At 28.9% G+C, this 24,883-nt stretch overlaps 1 protein-coding gene across 2 annotated transcripts in view; it reads left to right on the top strand.

Annotated features, from left to right (window-relative positions):
- Positions 1–24,883, top strand: part of LOC132950908 (uncharacterized) — a 164,916-nt gene that overhangs the window by 80,236 nt on the left and 59,797 nt on the right. For both annotated transcript variants that reach the window (XM_061022524.1, XM_061022525.1), the window contains exons 3-4: positions 19,725–19,848; positions 23,015–23,100. In XM_061022524.1, coding sequence (XP_060878507.1) covers positions 19,725–19,848; positions 23,015–23,100 — 210 coding nt within the window. The remainder of the gene's footprint in view (positions 1–19,724; positions 19,849–23,014; positions 23,101–24,883) is intronic.

Raw genomic sequence — 24,883 nt, 5'->3', positions numbered from 1 at the left:
TACATTAATAATATCACTCGATGACTGGATATTATATTAAACTATCAGACATTTATATCAATAACTATGATATTTTGTTAAACATTACCTTAATATGTTGTATCAGAGATGTTTCTAACAATATTTCATCGTTTTCACAATAGATACTTTTTTAATCAAAGTTCAAAATACACGGATGATAACAACAATGTACTGTTAAACTATTAGACAAATGTTGCAGTTTGTATAGGAACGAATATATTAATGTTTTTTGAATTTTCATAACTCATAACACAATTGAATAATATTGAAACGATATAATATATATGTATTGTATAGATATACCTACTGTGTAAACAATATTGTAATATCCTCATATTTAATTCATGCTGATAAGTGATAAGAAATATTACTATAACATATACATATACCTAAATCTGCATACATTTCACTACCATTATTGTTTACAATGCCAATTGATGTAAACAATAATTATATCCTCATATTTAATTCATGCCAATAAGTGATATTGCTAAAATATTGCTAAAAACATACATCAATTTCACTACCAATATTAAATTGTTTTGTATTCCAATTCAAATATTAATAGGCATATAGTCTATCCTGCAGGTATATATAAAAATAATAATATCGTGTTTGTTTTATTTTTATTTATAATTTTTTTTTAAATATTATCACAATATATTTACAATCTGTTCGCGAAACAACTATCAAATTTGAAGAGAGTATTATGATATGAATATTTTGACGGATTTACCTACCCAATGATAGCACTACCTGTTTTTAATAAATACAATATGTTGATAATTATATTGTGCTCTCATTTAATTCGTGTGCAGATAAGTTATAAAAATATTGCTAAAGCATATTACTATACATCAATTTCACTACCAATGTAAACATAAATAAGCATTGACGTTGTACAAAAGGTATAAACAAAATAATGAACATAATAGACTTAAATATTCCGTAGGTACTTATTGTCAAACGACGTCAACGCCATCAGTTAGATGGTTATCTGTATTCATGCATCAAATGGCCTCTTATAATTTATGCACTACACAGAAGTTTGAAAAAAATACAGTAAATAATAGGCAAAGGAAATATTTATATTCCTGTTAATGAATTGAGTATTTATTTACCATTTAAATTATTTATGATGTGATCAAAATCACTCATGTGTCACTGTGTTAGTTCGAATATTGATAATGAATGACTTAACTAAAATGTAAGTACATAACAATATTTTGAATTTAAAGAAAAAATTAAAAGTTAAACTAAAATTGTTCTCCAAGTATTTAAATTACGTACCATTAATTTCTAGATATGGTACAATTTATCTCTAGATATTTTGACTTTTTTGTGCTATTCATAGACATTCGAAATTTTTAACTATTTTTAGATTTGTATTGATAACTTTAAAAATATAATACAAGATTCTTCATAAGTTTTTACCTATTACAGCAATTAAAAAATATTAAAAATAAAAATCATGATAATGTACAAACTATTTTGTAGTCAACATTTCATAATATTTTTAATTTTAATTGTCAGGTCATAATAATGTAATACAAGACATAAGTTTTCTTACTGAAAAACTAATTTAGCGTTACCCATATAAAATTTTATAAACGTTAGAAGTTTAAATTTGGACTAAATTCGTCAAACTAATGAATATTTTCAAATTATTTTGTGGTCGAAACTCATAACCTTTAAATTGTCACTAACTTAGCCTTAAAAATGTAATATAAAATTCTTTATAAGTTGATGTTACAGAATTCCTAACATATCTAAAATGTATATGAAAAATTTTCTCTTATAGACATTTAAAGTTATAATTTTTCCAAATTAGATATTTCAACAACAAAAAACGATTTTTGTTATGTTGTTGTTATTAAAAAATAAATTAATCGAAGGAATATGAAACTTTCCACCATTGCATATCAAATTATTGTTTCATAATAAACACAATGAAATTTTAAAAGTATTTAGGTATATTAATTTTAAACTATGTAAACTAAATAATTAGGTACCAGTTACCACTAACCTACTAGCTATTCACATTTTTTTTTTTGGTACGTCTGAATTGATTAATGACTACTGTAAGTTAATAACAATGTTAGGTCTATCGTATAATATTATAATAGGTTATTAATAATTAATATATAATTAATATAATATAGACAATGGTTTTAGAAAAAATAAGCTTAACCAGTTACTAGGTAAATCACTACAAAAGAAAATTAAATTTCTAATATTATAGTATATTATTATCTAATTAAATATAAATAAATTATAGAATATCCTAAGGAATAGAGGCACGCCTCTAGACACCATGACTTTTGTATATTATGTCATAATGTATACACATGTAAATTTAATTAATTATTTAAAATTGAGTTTACTGACAAAGCATTTCAATTTTTTTGAAAATCTTATTTCATCCATCATACAGATGTTATATTTAATACATGACTACGTGTACCAAGCCAAAAGTGTTCCTTCGAATTTGTCTTTCTTTTAAGTGCACTATAAAGACTTGCGGTGGAAAATTGTATACGTGAGCAGCAAATGTGGTCTTAAACGATTTTCTTCTCGGTTGGATGTCATAATAACATTATTGCCCGTCATGTTCCATTACGTGAGGTTTGCAAAGAAAATCGCTATGTTTTCCACTGATGATGTTTTATTATGATTTATATTTTTAACATTGTTACACGGTGTATGCTGTGATGTTTTTCAGTGCTTTAATGTACCAAATCGGTATGATAATATCACATTATATTTAAAAAAAAACTATAATATATTACCAATATAGCTGGTAGGTTAGGTTACCTTATTTACTAATTTATTAAATAAAAAATGGTTCATAATTTATGACAACATACCAAGTTTGTTTTAAATTTCATATGAGTACATACAACTTAATCCTAAAATACTCGTAATAAATGTAGATACCCACAAAAAAAAAACAATTTGAAATTTATTTTATTTGATAATAATAAAAAAAAAACCAATAGTTTTGTAATACTATATTATTTAAGTCATTAGGTAACTATCATTATCTGCCGGTTATTATATTTTGTAATCACTCGTCTTCCGAGGGTTTGTCGATTTAATATTTATTTGAGCTTATAGAAGTATAAATTTATAACTAACGATTTATAATAGAAGGTGTAACAAACATAATTTACTTATTTTTTTACATATTTCAAACCTACTCTATTCTGTGCATGTTTAAAATCTATTTAAATGTTCGTATTGTAAATAATTTCACAAAAGTTTTGATTTTGAATGGAAAAAATATAACTTATTTTTGTACACATTATAATGTTAATGTAGGTATGTTGGACAACCAATAATTGGGCAAAGGGGAACAAATAATTACAATATGTAGATATTCGGTATTCGTTATTATCTTCTTCTTTCTTTTTTTTTCAAAAAATTGCATGTTAGGTCGTTATAATATTTTAGTTAGTTTGAACTTAAGACCATTACTATTATTATTATTATAACCACCATATACATACACCATAAAATTGTAAGACATTGTGTGAATATCATACTGATAACAACTTACAATAAACTTTAGTGGTCCAAAATTCTTATTATAAATAATATGTATGTTGTTATTTAATGTTTATGATTACGTGCGCGATACTAGATGTCAACAAAATATTGAAATGTTTAGGATTTTTTATTTATATTTCGAAATAGGTACCTAAGTTAATACATTTTTCATTTATTGCAGCTAGACAACATAATCTTTCGGATTAAATGTTCGGTTATGTATATATTTAATATTAGACTCAAAGTTACGCATAGTTAATGTTCAAACAACCAAAAGTGCGTAGACAGACACAATGACTTTCATAATTTATATAATACTAAAAATATTATTGTTCGTTATGTTGTTGCTATAACCACATTATTCGTTTTTTTTAATATATATTATACTATCAAATGTATAGATATACCTATGGCCTTTTATGAACACATAATATAAACACGCATAAATAATATTTCAGATGATACTTTTGATTCACCATAATATCCACAGTCCACTCACATAGTATTATGTATTTATGTGTATGCATTTTAACTATAAAATAGTCTGCATATTTCCAATTTCCATGATTTTGTAAATTTTTAGTAGCAATTAGAACTTCAAACGCTTAAGAAAATGTGTGTCTGTATAATATGTTTTATTTATGTTTTAAATTGCTATACGTGTAACATACCTATGCGAAGAATTTCGTATTATATTTTCAAGCATTTTGACAGAGCATAATGATGTTTAATAACGTCAATAGGAAAAACACAACAATTCAAACTTTTAAATATCTATAAATAACTCAAAAAGAGTTAAAATATTTTGAAAATTATAACGTGTATATTTCTATGCCAATAAAAAATATTTTGTGAACATTTCAAATATCAACGGTTGAATATTAAAACACGTTTTGTCAAAAATCGGCGTTGCTCGTAAATATTGCAGTTTTCCCCCATATTATTAGGTAGGTAAGAAAAAAGTACGAAGGATTACTTACCTTTGACCGTCCAAACTCCAAAGTACCCAGCCAGCTAGATCCAATCTGCTACCAGAAACCGCACTCAAAGTCGAAGATCGGAGTATTTTTTCCACAGTAAAATGTGTTTTCAGACACAAAAAAACTGACAAACACACACACACACACACACACACACACACACACACACACATAATTTAAAGCCAATCGCTTCGCTCTGAGTCTATATAATAACGAATCGATTTTCCTAAATACGTTAGATTTGTGGTACACAATATTTAACGGTAAATATTGGTTAACCGTGTTCAATATTCATGTCATTATTGACGTTGTTATAATTACTACGATGTGCGTAATACAATTAGGGCAGGCATGCATATTGCATGCACAATTGAGTTCTGTAATGGATTTCAGTAATTCGCTCGCAGTTTCGTGTGTTATATCCTGTGCACTGAGTTGTACACTTTTGCTTTCTTTTTTCCCCTCAAACTCTTCGTCGTTCAATTTCTATCTTGTTTTTTTTTTTTTTTAATTTGACATTTCAATTTTAGAAACTGTTAAATGTTTTTATAACACAAAAAAGGTTTGGACGTATGTCCATTTTGAACGTTTATTGTAAATATAAATCGTAAAAAAGTCGAATAGCGGTTAAACGTTTAAACTGTCTGACCAACATAGCTGCTAATAAGTTATATAGACATCAACTGTCTAGTATATTATATAGTATAGAGTATTTTTCCTTGTATATAACCTGTCTGCCTAGACGTGCTTAATGTTCATATACAATCCTGCAGTTGCCGTTGGAAATATAAGATAAAAATAAACTTTGAAAGTTCAGAACAATTTTACTACCGATTTCCAGTTTTTCGTACATACTTATATTTGACAAAAAGTTATATTAACAGTTAAATTATTATAATTATTTTATATACCTTTAGGTATAGGTATCTATTATTTATTTTTATGTGCCTAATGTTTTTAACAGGTTATACTAAAATTAAGTATTTAAATAATTACCAATTTTTTTACAAAAAATTATGTAATTATGTTGAATTGTTATAGTTATTTTATATAAGTATTTACCTATTATTTATTATTATTTTTAACAGCTTATACTAAAATTAGTTTGATAGCATATAATATATATTAGATATTATATTCGTTTTATTTGATACGACGTGGTCGAAGTATTTTGTTATAAAAAAAACACTTATTCAATAAATTCAAGTAGTTATGATATAATATGCATAAGTATTGTAACTTTATGTCTATATTTTCCAACTAATAGTATAACAATATAATGATATAGGTAATTTAAAATAACTTATAATTTGATCACTTTCAAGCCGCTGGCCGTGCGCGCGGAAGTGATAGTTCTTAATACCTACAGTATTAAATCAAAAATAATACCTAATAAGTTTACATATAATATGTGCATAGAACTGCATAACTAGAATAAATAATTAACAAACAATAACATTGGTATGAATTAAAAATAAGAAATTAATATAATAATATTGGTTAGGTAAGTAAATTTGAGTGATTGCAGCCATATAGGTAACCCAATGAAGGGATAAAATAGAACATGGAGAATAATAAGTATTAAAAAATGACAATAGGTACGTTATTGTCTATATATTACGAACAGTGAACCCTTCATACGTACCTATGTGTATCTTAAGTTGGCTCATAGTTGGCAATAATAAATCGAAACTAATCCAGGTACTTGTACAGAAAATGAGATACTTCAGTGGTAATACGAAAAACTAATAATTGATAATCGATTGCCTAAATTTGAGTTATCTGTGTACTAAGTAGGTACTTACTGCTTGGTTCGCGATACAACGAATGGAATTATAATAATGTTTTTTTTTGTTTTTTAAATAGCACGCTAATTAAAATTATGATAAAATTATCACTACACAATATATTATATAAGTACTATACAATTTTAATTATAATATCTAAATATTCGAAATTACTTTGGATAAAGAAATAACTTTGAATGTTTAACAAACGTTTATTCCTACATTTGTACATCATTCTGTTGAAAAATAGTTATTATTTGTGTTGCTGAAACTAAATTATAATTTAAAATTCATAAAAAGTATGATAAAACATTATTATACTTTTTTGAGCTGTAAATATCATACTTTATCATTGTACAAAGTACAACTATTTTCATTCCATTTTATAAAATATAATGTGACAGATAACGATAAATAGCTAAAACAAAACACAATAAAACGTTGAGAATTTCGGTATCACGACCCTATATTAACTTAAGTTGAAGTTTTTGCAGTCTAGAATTTTTTTTTCTTATAAGAACACTACATTTTGTGCTCTATGTACGCAAATTTAATTAAAATTCAAAATAGTTTTCATGATTATTAAAAAGAAAAGAAGAAGGTGGGTGAGTGGGTATTGTGGGAGGTGTCGTGTGGGTCACTGTAATGGATAAGTTATCGAAGACGGTCTGCCAGCTTTTATTACTAAGTAGCTATTACCTACACATATAATTCACGATATATTTCAAAACATTCTGCTAAGAGAATTTTTTGCTGTTTTCAAATCGGCTATTTAGTTGGTGTGAAATATGCAAAAATGATTATATTTTTCTTATCTAATTACAAAGTTTCCAAATAAAATGTAATAAACACCAATAGTGTGTATTATAATTAAAAATAATATATTCTAATGTTAGGGTTTTACAGTTTAAAATATAAAAAATGGAAAATAAAATAACGATTATTTATATAAAACCGTTTCTGACCATGTGGACTAATAATGATTGCCTACATTATTCTTGATGTAGCTATATACTGTGAACTAATGTACAATGTGTGTATAGTATAATTTAATTTATATTGTGAAACAAAATTCAATTATGACCTGTTATAGTCGTTTAAATAATGTTTGATAATACTTTAATACAGAATTGGATTATTAATATAATGTTTAACAGTTTCATCTGAAATATATACTCCGTATGGAGTGCATCAGTGCCTACTGGGTATTTATTTTAAAATAATTGTATTAAATGGTCTTGTTCGAAGCATACATTTATTTGTTTGTAATTTTTACTTTTGTATTATGGCGTATCAAAAGTAAAAATAAATATTCTGGTTTATAATAATACAATAATTATATATTGTATAATACCTATACCCATATACTAATATAACTGTGATAATGCTACACAGTTTCGTAAATAATTATATAATAACCAAAAGCTAATAAATTATTTAATACTATTTTCTGTATTCCGAATATTTTCAATTAGCAACAGCGCATCACATTTTCAGGATTATTTATTTTTTTTAATTAAATACATATTATACAATTAAATATTTAAAAATCAATAATTTAAAAATAAGTTTATATCTATAGATATGTATTTTTTTAAACAAAGTTTTATTTAATATCCACTAATTACTGTGGATTCCGTGTAAGTAATGGGTACTCTAATTTAGTTTTTTTTAAGCAATTTAACACTTCAGAGATTCATTATTTATTCTGTTGTAATGAATATGTCATTACAAGAATTTAAGAATTAAAATGTAAGCTACCACAAAGCATTCAATTTCAATTAAAAATAATGAATACAAACGATAATGAATATATTTAGAAGAAAGTTCCATAATTAATTTTATAAGACACATAATGTTTTATGAAATGTAGTGTAGTGTAATTAAGAAACTTCTATGGTTCTATGTTTCTAAATTATTTTCAGCCAAGCTGAGGTGGCTGATTTCAAAACATCATATAGTACATTCTCATACTATTGAAAGTAAAATTCAATAAATGTGCATTATGGTAGTAGGTAGGTACCTACTTGTTCAACGACTTCGTCGAGTAATACAATTTGTAATTAAATAAGAACGCATTGAATATTATAACGATTAATCGTTAGAAATAATAATATGTAGGTCGATATATTGTATAGGTGTACCTAAAATAATTATCTCTAATATACGAATTAATCATACCCTGAGCAGAGTTCTATTAAAAGGTCAATCAACCTACAGTCAATAACTAATATAATTTCGTATAGTACCTACCTATTCTACAAGTTTAAGGTGTCTTGTAGGTATAGGGTCATTTTTAGATCGCTTTCAGTTTTGCGTTTTTCGCCGATACTATACACGATCGAATAACATATCATTATATAGGTAATACAAATTTTAGATGTTCGGTGACCGGTGTATATTTTATCATATTGATTGTATATAATGCATGATATAATATATATATAACTATATAAGTCTTATATTTTAAACTTTGAAAAAACTTTGGGATGTAATAAATATATTTTTCTTGTGCATTCATTAAACGAATCCAAAAACAATAATTCAACATTTTTACTGCGATTCGTGTACTTAAAAAGGGGTTTCTTTTGAAAATCTTAGACGATCCTCGCAGTAATGTCGCCAAAAAGTTTGCGTTGTCCTAAAGTATAAAAAAAAAAAACACTAACATTCTTTGCAAATAACTTCACTGAAATTGCTATACGTAGCATGAAGGATATTATATTATATATGTTATGATACGAGACCGGAACAGCGTGCGCGAAAGAGCTTTTACATTGACGATAAATATTAAATCACTGGCCACACAATTGGTTTAAGTACATATTGCGTTACTCTATGCCAATAATAAATAACAATAATATAGCGTCGCCGACCGGTGACCATAACTCGTAAAAATCTAAAAAAAAAACTTCCAATTATTATACGGCCGAGATAAATGAGCGAATCTCAAAACTTGGTACGTATTACAATATATAGTAGGTACCTACCTACCTATTTAATATTAAACAATTTAATGAGGCTATGAGAGTTGAAACGTATTTTTTAGAAAAAAAATGGACTCCCCTAGGCCATTTTTTTAATATACGATTTTAGTGCGGGGACGCTACCTTGGGATTAATCTTAAGAATATCTGCCACCCCCCCACCGCTGAAAATATCTGTCTACGCCACTGCTTTGGACAGTCTGTCTTGCACATAGACCTTAAACACATAGACGGAGCATCCCAGGTCGGCGGGGTTGGGTAGAGCGGTCACAGCCATCGGCATTGGTGATTGTATGGATTTTTTTTCGTTTAAAACACGAGATTGTCAATTCAATTTATTTTCCAATTCTCTAGAAAATAACTGGTAAACAGGTACGTTACCGCCTGGCTAACTATAGACAAATTATCCATACAAAGTATACAATTGCCAGTGTTTAATAAGTAGAGGTGTGTTTGCGACTTCCGCTCTGCAATGGTATAAAATATTTTCTAAAAGTGTTGACCTAATGGAAAAAAAATGTACTTACACAAAAATATATTATCATTATCAAACCAATTTCCCCGGATAAAATCTAAAATGAATTACTGTATAAATATATAAAACGAAACTGCAGCGTGTTTAAACCAATAGTTATTTTTGTTGGATACAATTGTAATAAATTAAATTAAAAATATTGTTGATTTAATTGTTAACGAAAAAATATAAAAATTATGTATACATATTATACAACTCACCAAAATTATTATTTGTTATAAATAATCTGTCTTATGATTTATAATTGATTTAAAACCATTTTTATTATAATAATAAATTGGTATCCAGCTGTCTCCACATCTCAGCGGCTTATTAATAATAATTATGAATTATATAGTCCAGACTTGAAATATGCTTATTTAAATGTAAATGTATTGTTCTCAGACTATTTTTGAAATTAATTATTAAAATTTAATAATACTAAGTGCAAACCCAGATAGTTGTATACTGACTATACTCCATACATTTTTAGGAGTCTATATAAATCAAGATCTGATAATATAATTTAGTAGCACATATTATTATTATTACGAACTGTTGGTTAAGATAATTTCACAACATTATATTTTATAACCACAATCACCATCTATAATAATATGGGTAAATGGGTAATATTATTACACTAATATCGCTGTATCGGTTGTATACATTGTGTTAAAACGTATTTTTCGAAGTACTTGCAATATATTAATTCCGAAATTGCACTTTGGAAATAAAAATAACTCTGTCCCTCTACTCAGAGAACCTTATATCACGTCAGTAAAATATATATATATATATATATTATATTATATACATAAAATATTGCCGAAGAAATACCGTTCGAACCATTGTTATCTTCTAAATCGGAAGATTTATATAAGCGCAGTGGAACAGATAAATAATCCAAACTATATATATATATTGTTAATATACGGTGTAACAACATTCGTATTTATATCCCACGACAAAATACAATTTTTTTTTTAACCGGAAAATCACGAAAATTTTTTATTTTTCATACAACACGTTACTGTACTCACCGATGATATTGTAACGATCTTGTAAATATATTAACTATTTGTGATACGATCAATTTTTAAAGTTATCATTTTGACTTTTCAATGGTAATTTATTGTTAATCGTTCGAGCATTGTAATTATTATTATTATTGAAGTGAAACGTCTTTACAGTGGGTACCTACAACGCCGACAAATTGGTAACGAAATTATGCTCACTTTACAAATTTTTCGGTGGTATTAAACAAATGTGAACAGTTTTGACTTTAGTTAAATTAATTAATAGCGTTATTTTTCTCATAATGGTCATTCTACTATAAGCACGTATTCCATTTGATTGCTAATTACTATGGATAGCCTATATTGTCATTAAAATAAATTAATTTTGTCACGTTATTACCATTATTAATATGTCAGTGAAGTTGGCCCCCCAACTTTGTCCGATCCGTTTCAAACCTGTACAAATATTTTGCAAATACTTTGCAATAGTTTGCAAATCTATTTTTTAGTAATTAATGCAACATATTGTTATCTATTTAGACAATTAATAATGAGTGTGGATTATTGAATAGTGAGACGGAGCGTCGTTTTAATATAATATGTATACTGTATAGTGTATAGGTACAATATATCTACAATCTTCTGTAAGTTAATTCAATTTATATTTTATATGTGTTGCATACAAAGTCCGGAATTGTACATTACACAATTTGTACAGTGATTTTTGTACACATTGCAAAATGTACAATCGTTGAACAAGTCACAAAATTTAAAAATATATTATATAAATTACAATATAATCACTGGTATGTTTTAAACAATTTGCACTTACTAATATGATTATTATTTATAAATATAAAATAATGTATTACCTATTATATTTCTCGAATCTCCTTTACTTCTATCTACATCTGGTACAGGTAACGTTACATTTGTACCGATTGAAAGGACTGGATACTTCAAGATACTATCAGTTTTCATTCGTTTTGCTTGGTGACGTAATGAACTTACGGCTAGCTTTATATTTTTATTTGTTTTACCTTGCACAATTGCAAATTCTCCTAATACCGATTCACTTGCAGTTGAGGCGTGCTCTAAAATATAATTATTTTCAACTTAACTCATTTTGCCCGATTGCATAATACTATAATCGCACTAATATAAGTTGAAATATTGCAGCAGTTCCGATTACAATGCACTAGTCCGTACTAAAATCTGTTTAAATTATATTTCTGAACGACTCAACGACAGTATCGTAAAGTCGTTTAGATAAGCCTTAACATTTTTATTGCATTATACCTTTACTAATATGTAAGATTCCACATAACGTGGGAAACACAGCTCATAAGACTAAGATGACATTATATTATATATTATTATAGATTCACGTATTTTATTTTATATCACAATGTGTACTGTGTACGGTAACATGTAGTTTTATAATAATTCTGCAGTGTACACACACACTCAATTTTAGATTCTGAGCGAAGCAATAAATGCACTGGTTTGACGATGATGTGTATTTTTTTTAAATTATTAATCGATCGCTGTTTTGTTGATTTCCACTCACTGAAGTCCCATTATTAAATTATTATTATTCAGATATTTCCAATACGTATTTTATCGCAATTATTATTACAGTTATAATGAAAATATTCATTTGATTTTAAATCATTTTATATTACGTACCTACTGCGTGTTATTCTTGTTTTATTCATTTTGTATTTTTACGACGGTAACAATAAAATTTATATTATTTATAAATATGTATTACGTGTACCGGCGATAAAAAAATAATTCCACATCCAATTATACCAAAAACTAGACTCCTAATGATCAATAATTTTTCAAAACTTTTCACGGGTTTCTTGGATCACTTTTAGTACTTTTCCTCAAATAAGATTCAACATAAAAAAAATAATTTGAACCCAGCGCCGTCTGAGAGCAGCGGCTATAAGTATAGGTATACCGTATACCACGCACATTTAATTGGTGTGAATTATTCCCGATTCGTATTATACCTATACTCATAACAATTATTTATAATTTATTTCACTCGTGACTCGTGCAATGAGTTAAAAATAATTACTAAATTAATATGCGTTAAATTATCTTGAGCCCGTGTATGCCAACATTGGGAAAACTTGTTGTATGCATACGAGGTAGGTACCCATATGATATTGTTTGTGCGTCATATTATATACTGGATAATTCGTTAAAGAATAATATTATAACTTACATTATGTCGAAGAAAATAATACTCTTTTCTGGAAACGTTTACATTTTAACGCAATTTTAAGTCATTACAAGACAATGATTTGAACAACAAAATTGTTTATTATTGTTACATATTGTAGTTTCTTAATCGACGATAATAGGTAGACATTCTTTATTTTCGTTTCCCAAAATAAAACAATTTTCTCATATTTTATCATCATAATATTATTATTATGATACTTTTAATATGAAAAAAAATTCATCAATTGCTAAACAAATAGGTAATGTGAATTTGTATTATTTATTTTTATTGTATTGTACTGTATATCGTGTTACTTTTTTCATTGAAGAATCATTAAAATCTTGCCAATAAGCTTGTATGACACACCCGTTGGCCTCACCAAAAAATTGTTTTATTTTAATTTAGAATAACATTATAATACCTAAAACAATATAATACATATTTTGCAAAAAAATATCTAAAAATTAATTAATAAGTTAATACAAAAACGGAATAAACAAAATCATTAATTTTCTCATAAACATTTTGATAAACTTCGTGTGACCCACATAAGGGTCACATGGCAGTAAACCTGTTAAACTGTTAAAATGTCTAGGTTAGTTTAGGAACATAAAATTAAAATTTCAAACGATTAGTTGGTATTTAATTATTAGCTATAAGTTTTAACCTGTAAGAACCTATTTAAAGTGTAGTTTACTTCTAATTACTCAACTATTTGTTTAAAATTTTTTAAAATTTGTGTAGATACTACACGCTTAAAATTCTCATAAGTATGTGCATCATTTATTAATGGTCTACAATGTAGTGGTTGAATTTCAACACATGTAAGCCCTACGAACTGTTGTTGTTATTATTATTATTGGACCACATTGAAGTTTTCTTGGCACTGATATTTTGAAACCATAGCCGCCAACTATGTGTTACTTAATAAATAATAATATTATAATATGATCGGGGCGTTACTCACAGAGGCGTGCCAAATTACAAAATGAAATTTTAATATTTATGGTATATAATATGTACACCATATACCAATGATCGTACAAAAAAAGTTTAGGATAAGGATCCCAGATTTATTTGTTATTTAAAACGGGACATTTTAAATTATGCCTACAATTATGTCTTACTTGTAATTTTCATGGATGTTAATAATTAAGGGGAGGAGGTGAGAGCGTAGTTCCTAGAAAATCAAAATATTGAAATATTGGATATAAGGACTTACGTTAGCAATTAATATAATATAATATTATAAAATTCTCAGTAAATATTTAGTAACTAAAATTACATTTTTCCACGATGTGACATTTTTTTTTTCTCGCACTTAAAAATAAATAGGGATATTAAAGTTTTTAATTTTAAATGATAGGAAAACATCTATTATGACTTCACTATAACTTGTCTAAAATTTAAATAATTTGACTAAACTAAATCTATAACTAATTAACATTGTAGGCATGATATGCAGTATATAGGAATGATAACCACGGATTACGACAGTATTAGGTAATTGTATAGTAGGTGGACCAATTTTCGATTCGGACATTAAAACTAAAACATGAACGTACACTACCTAGATTTTGGTATGTTGTATTTATTGTTATGTGGCAGTTCATTCATAGATAGTTTCAGATATTTTTAATTTTTACGTTTTGCATTTTACACACAAATAATTTACTCGTTAATCGGAATACTTTAATATAAAAAAAATTCAGAGAATTTCTGTTTTAAATTTTATAAATAATTTTGTATTTAGTCTCATTCTTATTTAAAAGTATAAAATAATTTACGCTTATTCACACGTTTTTTCATTTAATATTTAATTTTTTTTCAAAAAAAAAATTTAAAACATTCATTATTATAGGTCGTTTTGTCACGAAATTCTGTTGAACACGATTTAGTAAATAAATAGCGTTGATTATTTTAACTGTTTGGATTTCATCAAAGTAACGATTTGTAAGCATAATAATAATAAAGTAACTGGGGAAGTGGAAAAAAAATAATAATTTTCTATTTACATTTGTTTCAATATTTCTATTACTTTAATGCAATTATTGTCAATAATATTATATACATCAATGTAAGTATACATCTATTATTATCGGTGATTGCAAAATGTATTGAAAATAATATATTTTCGTATTATGAATTTTAATTTTTGTTATTTATAAGAAAAAAAGAACTTTATTATCTGATTTTATCTGGTGTATGTTCCATTTTATTTGTTTTTCTCCAAATAATTTATGTTAAAAAAAGGACGGCAATTATTTTATTTTCAATTATTGCAAATGAAAAATGTACACAAAAATAATAAGATAAAATATAAGCTTCTGACAAAACATAAATAAATTCAGTTGTAGCAATAAAAAATAAAAATTATTGTTTTACTTTTCTATTCCTCGGGTGAAATACACCAAATACCATACCAACGACCAACAAAATACTACGTTTACACTTAAAACAATATAAAAATTAACATACAAATGATCATATTTCGATGATTTGAATTAAATTGTCAAATTATGTGTTTTATTTATTATTAATTTGTTAGTTCGCAGAATTTCTAATACCAAACGAAAACTACATATTATATAGTGTACATTAAAACAGTAAAAACAATTCATATTCATATTAATATATTATTATAAACATATTCACGAAATTAAAATCACCGTGAACGGGTATTTTTCGATGACGTCAAACGCTTTATTCGTTATTATTTGTACACATCCACGTCATTAAAAAAGTATGTAGAAAATGCATTGTGTGTGTCTGTAAACGAGTATGCTCGAAATCTTAACTTAAGGTCGCCGTTTGACAAAATAAATTTGTAAATACTGTAAAAAGCTTAAAACCTTTTTTTAGTGAACATCGTTAAATCATATTATACTATCATAATATATTGATGATTGTCGTTTCTGTCGGGATGTAAATTCACAGAAAAGTTTATTTTAATAGCCCGTAAGTTGTTGGCATCGAGTAAGTAACTTTGATGTTTCTCCATAAATATCAAACTATTTACTATACGGTTATACAGACATCGTTATTCAGAATACTGTACAAACGTTTCTCATTCGTTGATTTAATTCATTCGATATTTAAAACATACTTACATATAATATGAGAATCATGACGTTGTCTGTATAATAGTTGAATTTATGTCTTTGAACTGTTGTAGCTAAGCAGTAAGTATTATAAGTACGTGATTTTTTTCAAAAAGTTTTAAATGCACACGCACACCAAACCATGCGGCTCCTTACAACACGATTTACGAGGAACTCGTCTTAAAAATATACGACGGTAAAAACAGAACTATGTGACGAAAGAATTGCGAAAAAAATATGATTTCTTCGGTATAGGTACGTACACGACTACATCTGGTACAATAAACATTCTGATTATAAGTTCGTGGACAAGCAAGCCAGCTGCTGATATAATAAAAGTTATAAACTTATAACTAATGAAATAAGATAAACAAATGGGATGATTCGTTATAGGAATTTTACAGTTGAGTGGCTTGACATATAAAAGGGTTTTTAAGAGGCCTCTCCATCCCGAGGCCATAATATATTTTATAGTATCTATTGTTGCTTTATACAAAAGAGATAATTAGTTTGAAAATCGGTTCTACGGATAGGTAGGTAGGTAAAAAAAATATTTTGAGATCGAGTGTTTGTTGTATACCGATATAATTTTACCCAGTTATATTATTATATATTTTACATTATTATTATATGTCATATACTGTACAGTGAAACCTCTAAATATCGAATACTCTCCGTTACTGAAATGTTGTCCGCTATGCAGAGAATTTAGTCATAGAAAGATTGTAGTTTGTTCTCAAAAATACGTCCGCTATTTGGAGGTGTCCGTTGTGGGGAGGTTTCACTCTATATGAATAATTCACGTTAAATATTATTATTATTAAGTTTACAAGCACGTCGTGTCGAATACTTGTAGCCACCCTGTATACGCGTCAGACGTGTATGGTAATTTTGATTTACCAATTTTTTTTAAAACTATTGGATTTGGTATATTTTTCCAATTTAAGTTTATGATTTCCTTTTCGTAATAACTAATATAACGATACGTCGGTCGTACTTATGGACGCTTCTCTCGAAATAAAGACTCGTAAATTTTCGATTCCTAGCGGATCGAAATAGGAGCTCTACAAGCTTACAATGATGTGTGGTTTTTCCGGTAAAAGCTTTTCAGCGCTGTAAAAAAGCTCAAAAAGTTTCAGACTAATCCATTTCAGAAATAAGAAATCAAATTTATCATCTGATTGTACTTTAGTGAGGTTATTTTTTTGAATTCTGCGCAGTTTGTATTTTTCGACGAAATCTCGCAAAACGATAAATAAATGTTAACTGCATGCACTCGTATTTAAAAAAAACTTGTTAATTTTCGTGCAAACTTGGCTCTGTTCGGCGAATGGCTTTAGCCAATGGTTTATCGTTGTTTCAAATTTAAAGTCCCTCTATACCTGCAGCATCAAAATATATACTGTTTCTGTATTTTGCTTTATATTATTTTGTTATCCTTTTTCGTCCATTGAACGTTTTCGTTCCAAATCAGAGGCACACCTAAAAACGTATCCGGTATCATCCCAAACTCAAACCTTTATAATAATATGCTTATCACAGTTATCACAAAACCATGTACCAAAGCTAGGGGTTTCGATACGACCACTACACTTTGATATATCGGTTGTATTTTTTAAAATTTTCAACAGGGCTTCGACATAAGTCGGTATACAATTTACAGTGGTTGAATTGGGAAAAAATAAAAGGCCGGGGTGCAAACGTGAACAAAAAGTGTGCGTGTGTGCCTGGATATTTAAATGTAAATATGACTAGGTCCTAATTAAATATTAGGATATAATAATATTAGAAGTGGTAAGCGTAAAATATGTTTTTTTTTAAAACAAGAGTGACTCCGTCCCTTACTATCCACTCAATTCAAGCATTGTATATACACACATCTTCATACAATATTAATATGGGTTTATATTATATATATATATATATAATATATATATATATGTTACGTTGAAGTATGAAGTGGAAAGTTTTTTAATTAACGCGTCAAATTCCGTGTAAGCTGCCTCTTTGTAATCGTGTATCAAATTGGTTGTTTGTGGAATTAGAAAGGGTATGCGATGAAAGTGTAAAAAAAATGTGATTACCTGAATATTTTAGTGTCTTTTTGATTTGGTCGTAATAAATTAGAAGGGATATGCATAAATACATTTTTAAAAGAAGAGCGACTCCTCCTCCCCGCCCCGCGTAACCCCTCAATGCAAGCATTATATATATACATATTAACAATATAATGCTATATGCCTATATAGGTTATCTACCTATAAATATTATGCTATACAGGTGTATCGAGTGTGTCTCAGCCTTAATGTACCTCAGTTCGCGGACAAATAAGCGTCAGTGTACCTAGATTTGTGAAATGATTTGACCTAGATGTGCAACTGCAAGTCGCGTATTAGATTTAGCACTTGGTACCTGTATTTTTTAACATTGTTTAAACTATACTTACTCTGTAAACTTTTTCGATATCTCTAAAAACAATCGGAGATTTTCGTCACAGCCAATCGAGTAGTTTTGAGTATATAAGCTACAAAGATACATTTGGTTTTAAGATGCAGTTTCTTTCAACGCGACGATTTTATGGACGCTTGTACCCGACAAATCAATGGCAAGCACATTTTATGGATATAAAAAAATAAAAATACTAATTTCCACCGTGAAACTCAAAACCCTTGGTTGAGGACATCTTTAAAATGTGAATTTTGGAAAATCCTTTATTTATTATTTATTTTCACATCATAAGACTAAAGTACTGACCAAATTTCATACTCGCATATTATAGCTCCGACGGTTCTAGCCGGGCGAGTTCAGTCGGTCGGGACAAGTCCTTTCATAATATTATATTATAATATACTCTGCACATCTTCATACAATATCATATAAAAGTATACGTCTAATATTATCTATATATTATAATGTCGTGGAGCGGAAAGTTTTTTAATTAACGCGTCGAATACGGTATAAGCCGCCTGTTCGTCGTAATCGTGTATCAAATTGGTTGTTTGTGGAATTATTGCAGCGCAGAAAACAATATTTGTAGACAGCAAGGTAGTTTATGTATAGCATACCGGCGTCGTGTTAAGCCGTAGATTATTAAACGAAATTGAATAATAAGATGATCCGCGGTTTAACGATATTATTTTCCAATGCTTGGGTAATACATTTTTTAATAATTGTAAACTATTAATGCGCGTCGCGCGGGAATCACGTATTTTTTTTTTTAAATATTTTAAATTCGTAAACGTAATTAATAAATAATATTCGACGTTTCGTCGCGATAAATTAATATTAAGTATCATATATTAGGTACGATTCATTGAATTACTGCAGTCGCATATAGACGAAAATAAATATGAATAGGTATTATACATAATATACCTATTACTCGGCGATATCTACCGCAGCAATATTATGCAGGAAATAACGACGACAATAATTATAATATAAAATATATTATAGTGGTAAAGAGGAAAAAATATACATAAAAAATATTATGCCATTAACAGTTTTCGTTTTTTGTGTGTGTTTCAGGCATATTTTAGTTTAAACGCTAGCATACTGGGGTCGTTTATACATCTTGAGAGACCATATTGGACTGGGAATGGAACCGCTCCACAGACCAAAAGTTTCCTAGAACCGGAAAAAATCTCTGAAAGTAAGCAATACTTAATCGCGTTACAATAAAATATATTACATTTTATTAAAATTATTTTCACTTTGTATCTATCACTCGAATACTATTGAAGTTAAGTTTAACAATTCGATTTATCGGTTGTGCTCATACGCTTATCACTTATTATGTATAACATGACGAAATAACAAGGTATGGTCACAATTTTGTGATACGCATTATAATAATATCTCTATTATCTGAAATAGGAGTGCGAGTCTTCCTCGGATTTTCATCGGTCCATGATAACATTATATTTTCATAATATATATTATAACACATAAAACGCGCGATAAATATAAGCCAATCAAATGACGAGGATGACTCCCGCCCTATTACGTGTTGACTGAACGAAATTCAGTTTGTTGTGATCATACGTTGTTCTTTCGTCATGAGGTATAACTTTAATTTCTAAAAACTAACAGTCTGCACTATTTTTTTTTATGTATAAAGTTCTTTAAAAAAATAAAATTATTATAATTCAATAGACGAGCTTTAAAGTAACGTTTATATCGTAATAATAAAAAAATAAAAATTAATACCTACTAATAGTTTTATTTCGAAATTATTCTTAACTCGATTGTCGTAGTGTGATGTTAATATTAATTTAGTTTTAACTTGAAGTAAAAAAATAGACGAAAGCTTATAACACTTTTTATATTTTTCTTGTATTGAGTATACTTTTTTCTTTTAATTTTTTTTATCAAACACGTAGCTTTGGCTTCAAGGACCATTAGCTTTGTGTAAAGCGTTTATATTTATTATTAAATTAGTTTGTGCAGTCCAGTTGCCTCGAGGAATGGCACGAGGGGTTTTCCATTACGTCCGTTATATCGTTTCACATTATAAGTTCTATATTACACCGTTTTAGAATGGAAGTTTTGAATAATAATATTTATTAATATTTGATAATTTTGCTAAAACAAAAATCATGTATCGAATATTCTGATTATTTGTTCGTAGCTAAACATAACATAAATAATACATTTTAGGAGTGTTGAATGAACATAATATTACAACTATATGAAAATAATACAAATTCATACTTTAAAGATGAATTAGAATCTTTTCATTAAAACATAACTTATTAACAAAACTTTAAATTGAAATACATTATTATAATCTATCATTATATATCCATAATAATATTACCCATTGTCGATGATTAGACATGCTTGTATGAACGGTATAGAATACAAAAGAATAGTTTATATTATAATGATGACCAGTAGATTAAAAAGTATGATATTTTTTACCATATTGTACTAACTGCTTCTACAGTTTTCGGTAAAATTTGTCTAAACGTTTTATATATTATATTATTTGATTACACGAGAGGCTAAGACCAATATTAAAATTGAAACCTTCCCTATCAAATAAACTCACTAGTATATATAAATCAATAATCCGACCTGTTTGGACTTAAGGAATTCAATTCAGGGATGTGACAAAGCCCTTCTATGCCAAAACTCTCCAGGCGCTTCTGTATGTCTGTATGCTTCAATTAACTTTCGTCGCCAACCACATTAGTGCATCGCTAATAAAAATCTTCATGAAGACTGAAAAATACCTAACCTCAATTATAAATTTATGCTAAAACTCAATACTGTTAATTCCATAGGTAGTGAATTTAGCTCACAAAGTGTTGCAACCCGTCATTAGAATTTAGAACAATTATTATCCTCGTTGTCACAGCTCCTTAAAACAGTTCGCAGAACACTCGGAAGAAATTTTCTCAGAGATCCACTCAAACAATAAAATATTTTGATGATTCCCTAGACTGACTGACTGAGCGGCCTCCCATTGCCGTTATAGTAAAGATGCTCATTGTTGATAATTCAATATTTATTATGTCATTGCACTTACTGTTTGTACATAATTTTTTTTTTTTTTTTGGGTAACCCACGGCAACATAGGCCATTGGGTGTGGGGGAGGGCACTGTAGGTTTTTATATTGGGTAGGTTGGTACACGTGTGTGTTGTATTTTGGCAGAATTTCTAATGGGGCACCCGTTGGTTTCTGCCGTGCCCCGGGTGGGGGGATGGCGGCACTTGTTCTCCGGACACCGTGACTTGCACGGAGAAAAATGCCGCCCGGTGGTCGAGGATCGAACTCGGACCGGCTGTGCCGAATCCGTCACGTTAGCCCGCTCGGCCACCTCGTCCCCCACATTAATTTTGTATAGAGTGTAAATAAGAATAGGTAATAATCGGTATTTTTTTATTTTAAAATAGACGCTCATGTTTTAATAATTATTTGAAAATAAAACTACTAGCTTGGTAAAAATACGTTGTGGAAAAACCACCTGGAAAATGTTTGCCACTCTTTTAAAACATAATAATGAACTTCATGTGTGTTCCCTCTTTTCTCGCTTCCTACCTATCTACCTCGATATTCAATGATGGACCTAGTGTACACGCACTACTCGGATGTTTACCCTCGAGCCACAGCTCAGCTATAATTTATATACACCTCGTCTGAATCATAAGTCATTCGGCATTCCCTGCAGAAACAGTCCGCAGAACACTCGGGATAAATTTTATTAGAGATCTATATTGACTCAAATTATAAAATATGATGATTCCCTAGGCTGACTACGGTGCTTCTGAACGGCTTCCCGTTCACGTTGTTGTAAATAATAATAACTATGGTATTTGTCGATAATTCAATATAATAATATGTTCTGATTGTACAGAGTGTAAATAAGAATTAGTAATAATTTGTATTTAAAAAAAAAAAAAAAAAAAGTGGACACACATATTTTAATGATTATTCGTGTGTAAAACATTTACACTGGCTTGGTAAAAATTACATGTTGTTGAAAAACCACCCGAAAATGTCCGCCACTCTTTTAAAACATATCATGATGGAATAATGAACTACGCGTACATTTCCTCCTTCCTTCCCATACCTACCTACCTACCACGATGTACCTAAAATGTGCATATACAGCTACTATACACACGCACTACTCGGATGATTACCCGAGCCACAGCTCACGTATAATTTATATACACCCCACGTCTCGTCCGAATTATGAGCATTCGTATATATATATTCTATAACGTGTGCTGCGTTGCTACTTATTGCTAATGACCGCTGTGTAAACGCAAAATATATAAATTGTTTTCATTATTACGTGTGTTTCAGCTACAGTGGTTTTCCAAATGATGGTGTTGGTGTGCGTGGGATTCGGTATCCTGACCAGCGCCGTGTTGTTGATAGGAATTTATTTCGTGAGTATAATAATATACCTATATAATACGCGCGGTTATCTTATATTATGTTTACGCGAAAATAATATAATATGTACGACGCGCACGAATATGCAATAATAATTATTATACTCTACATCGGGTGGGCTGGGGGGGGGGAGAGGGGAGACGGATTAGGAGTATTGTTGAAGGGGGGTGGGTGGTCGATTTGGTCGCGGTATAACCGCCGACGCAGCGCACACGGGGATATAATATTGTAATGGGTATAGGTAGTCGAATTTGAACGCACAACAAATTGTCCATCCAAATTGCTGGAACTTAATCACTGACCCGGCGGAATCGGCACAAACCCGGGATTTCGGGATATCTCTTCTACGTATCGGCATAAAATATAACCCGCGGTATTATTTCTGGTGTGTAGACCGAATGTATTATAAATCATAATTGTTATACTGTTATTACGTATTTGTGCATAAATATTATTGTTCCGGCGAAACAATCACACTGCAACAAACCGAATGCTTTTCGCAGCTATTTTCAGTTATCGATAATGACTACTTTGTGTGTGTGTGTGTGTGTGTGTGGCGTGTGCAGGGTTTGTACACTACGACTGCAATATCGTGCACTGATGAATGATGATATAGACCGGAAGACTCGTCGATACAATATTGTTACATACGCCTCTCTATAATATATGTTGTAGCCGTTGTGTTATGAACAGGATTCACCAATCGTGCGAATCACACCCTCCGTCCCAATTACCTTTTGAACGTTTAATCGTTCTTGTTCTACGATTTTTGGAATTTGTGTGTGTATGCTTGATGACCATATTTTCAATAGATAGTTTTATACTATTCGGGGTGTAAGCAGAGATTTGATTGAATTCTCGTGGGGATGAACCTTTATTACATAAAATAAGCCAATTAATAACATTAAAAAATATAATATATACGCCCAATAGTTTTAATTTTGGGAGGCTGGGCCCCTACAAGCACTCCTCGAATATTCGCATAATATGGTCATACTCCTTATATTATAAGCTTGATGTTTTCGTAAGAGAAACATCACCCTTTTGTATTGTAATTAGTTATAAGACCGTGATATTTTTGAAAATATTGATGCCCCTAAATCAATACAACTAGCTAAAGTAAGTAATATACAATAACATCTACCTGCGTGATATATCCACCCACGTGCTTTGTAGGAGTCGAACACTCGAATGCGAATGTATGGCGATACAGCTAGGACACTCCATAGATTTCATAAAAAACCGAAAAATATGTAAATATTGTGTTCTTTAAGAGGATACCCATGCTTAAAAATTTCAAAATTTAGAACTAGAATAAACTCATACCTTAATGGTAAATTGGGGGCGAGACTGCTCGTTTAATCACCCCCTACACAATATACGTGTATATTAGTATTATACAACCATAACATATACCCGATATATCCATTATCCACCCGGGTGCTTTGTATGCGTCGAATGTGGATATACGTCTATACACCGCCCATATATTAAGTATACCAGTAATGGTACATACCATACGTATAGCACGTGCATACAGTCTACAATAGACGTATCGATTCGAATAATATACCCAATAATATCCTGTTGTGCCAATTGTACACCTGTGACCAATGTTGGGTTGATTTTATTAGTTCTCGCGTTTTAACCTATAATATATAATATATTATATTATATTATGTATGTTTATGTTATATTATGCAGCACGGCCGATAATATATTTCATGTAATTCATACTCGCCCCAATTGTTTTCTTTCATTAAATTATGCATTTAT

Source organism: Metopolophium dirhodum, chromosome 8 (assembly GCF_019925205.1).
Source record: "Metopolophium dirhodum isolate CAU chromosome 8, ASM1992520v1, whole genome shotgun sequence".
In the NCBI taxonomy this organism is placed as follows: Eukaryota; Metazoa; Arthropoda; class Insecta; order Hemiptera; family Aphididae; genus Metopolophium; species Metopolophium dirhodum.
The sequence above is the reverse complement of the archived record's forward strand: the minus strand, read 5'-3'. Positions and strand labels throughout refer to the sequence as shown.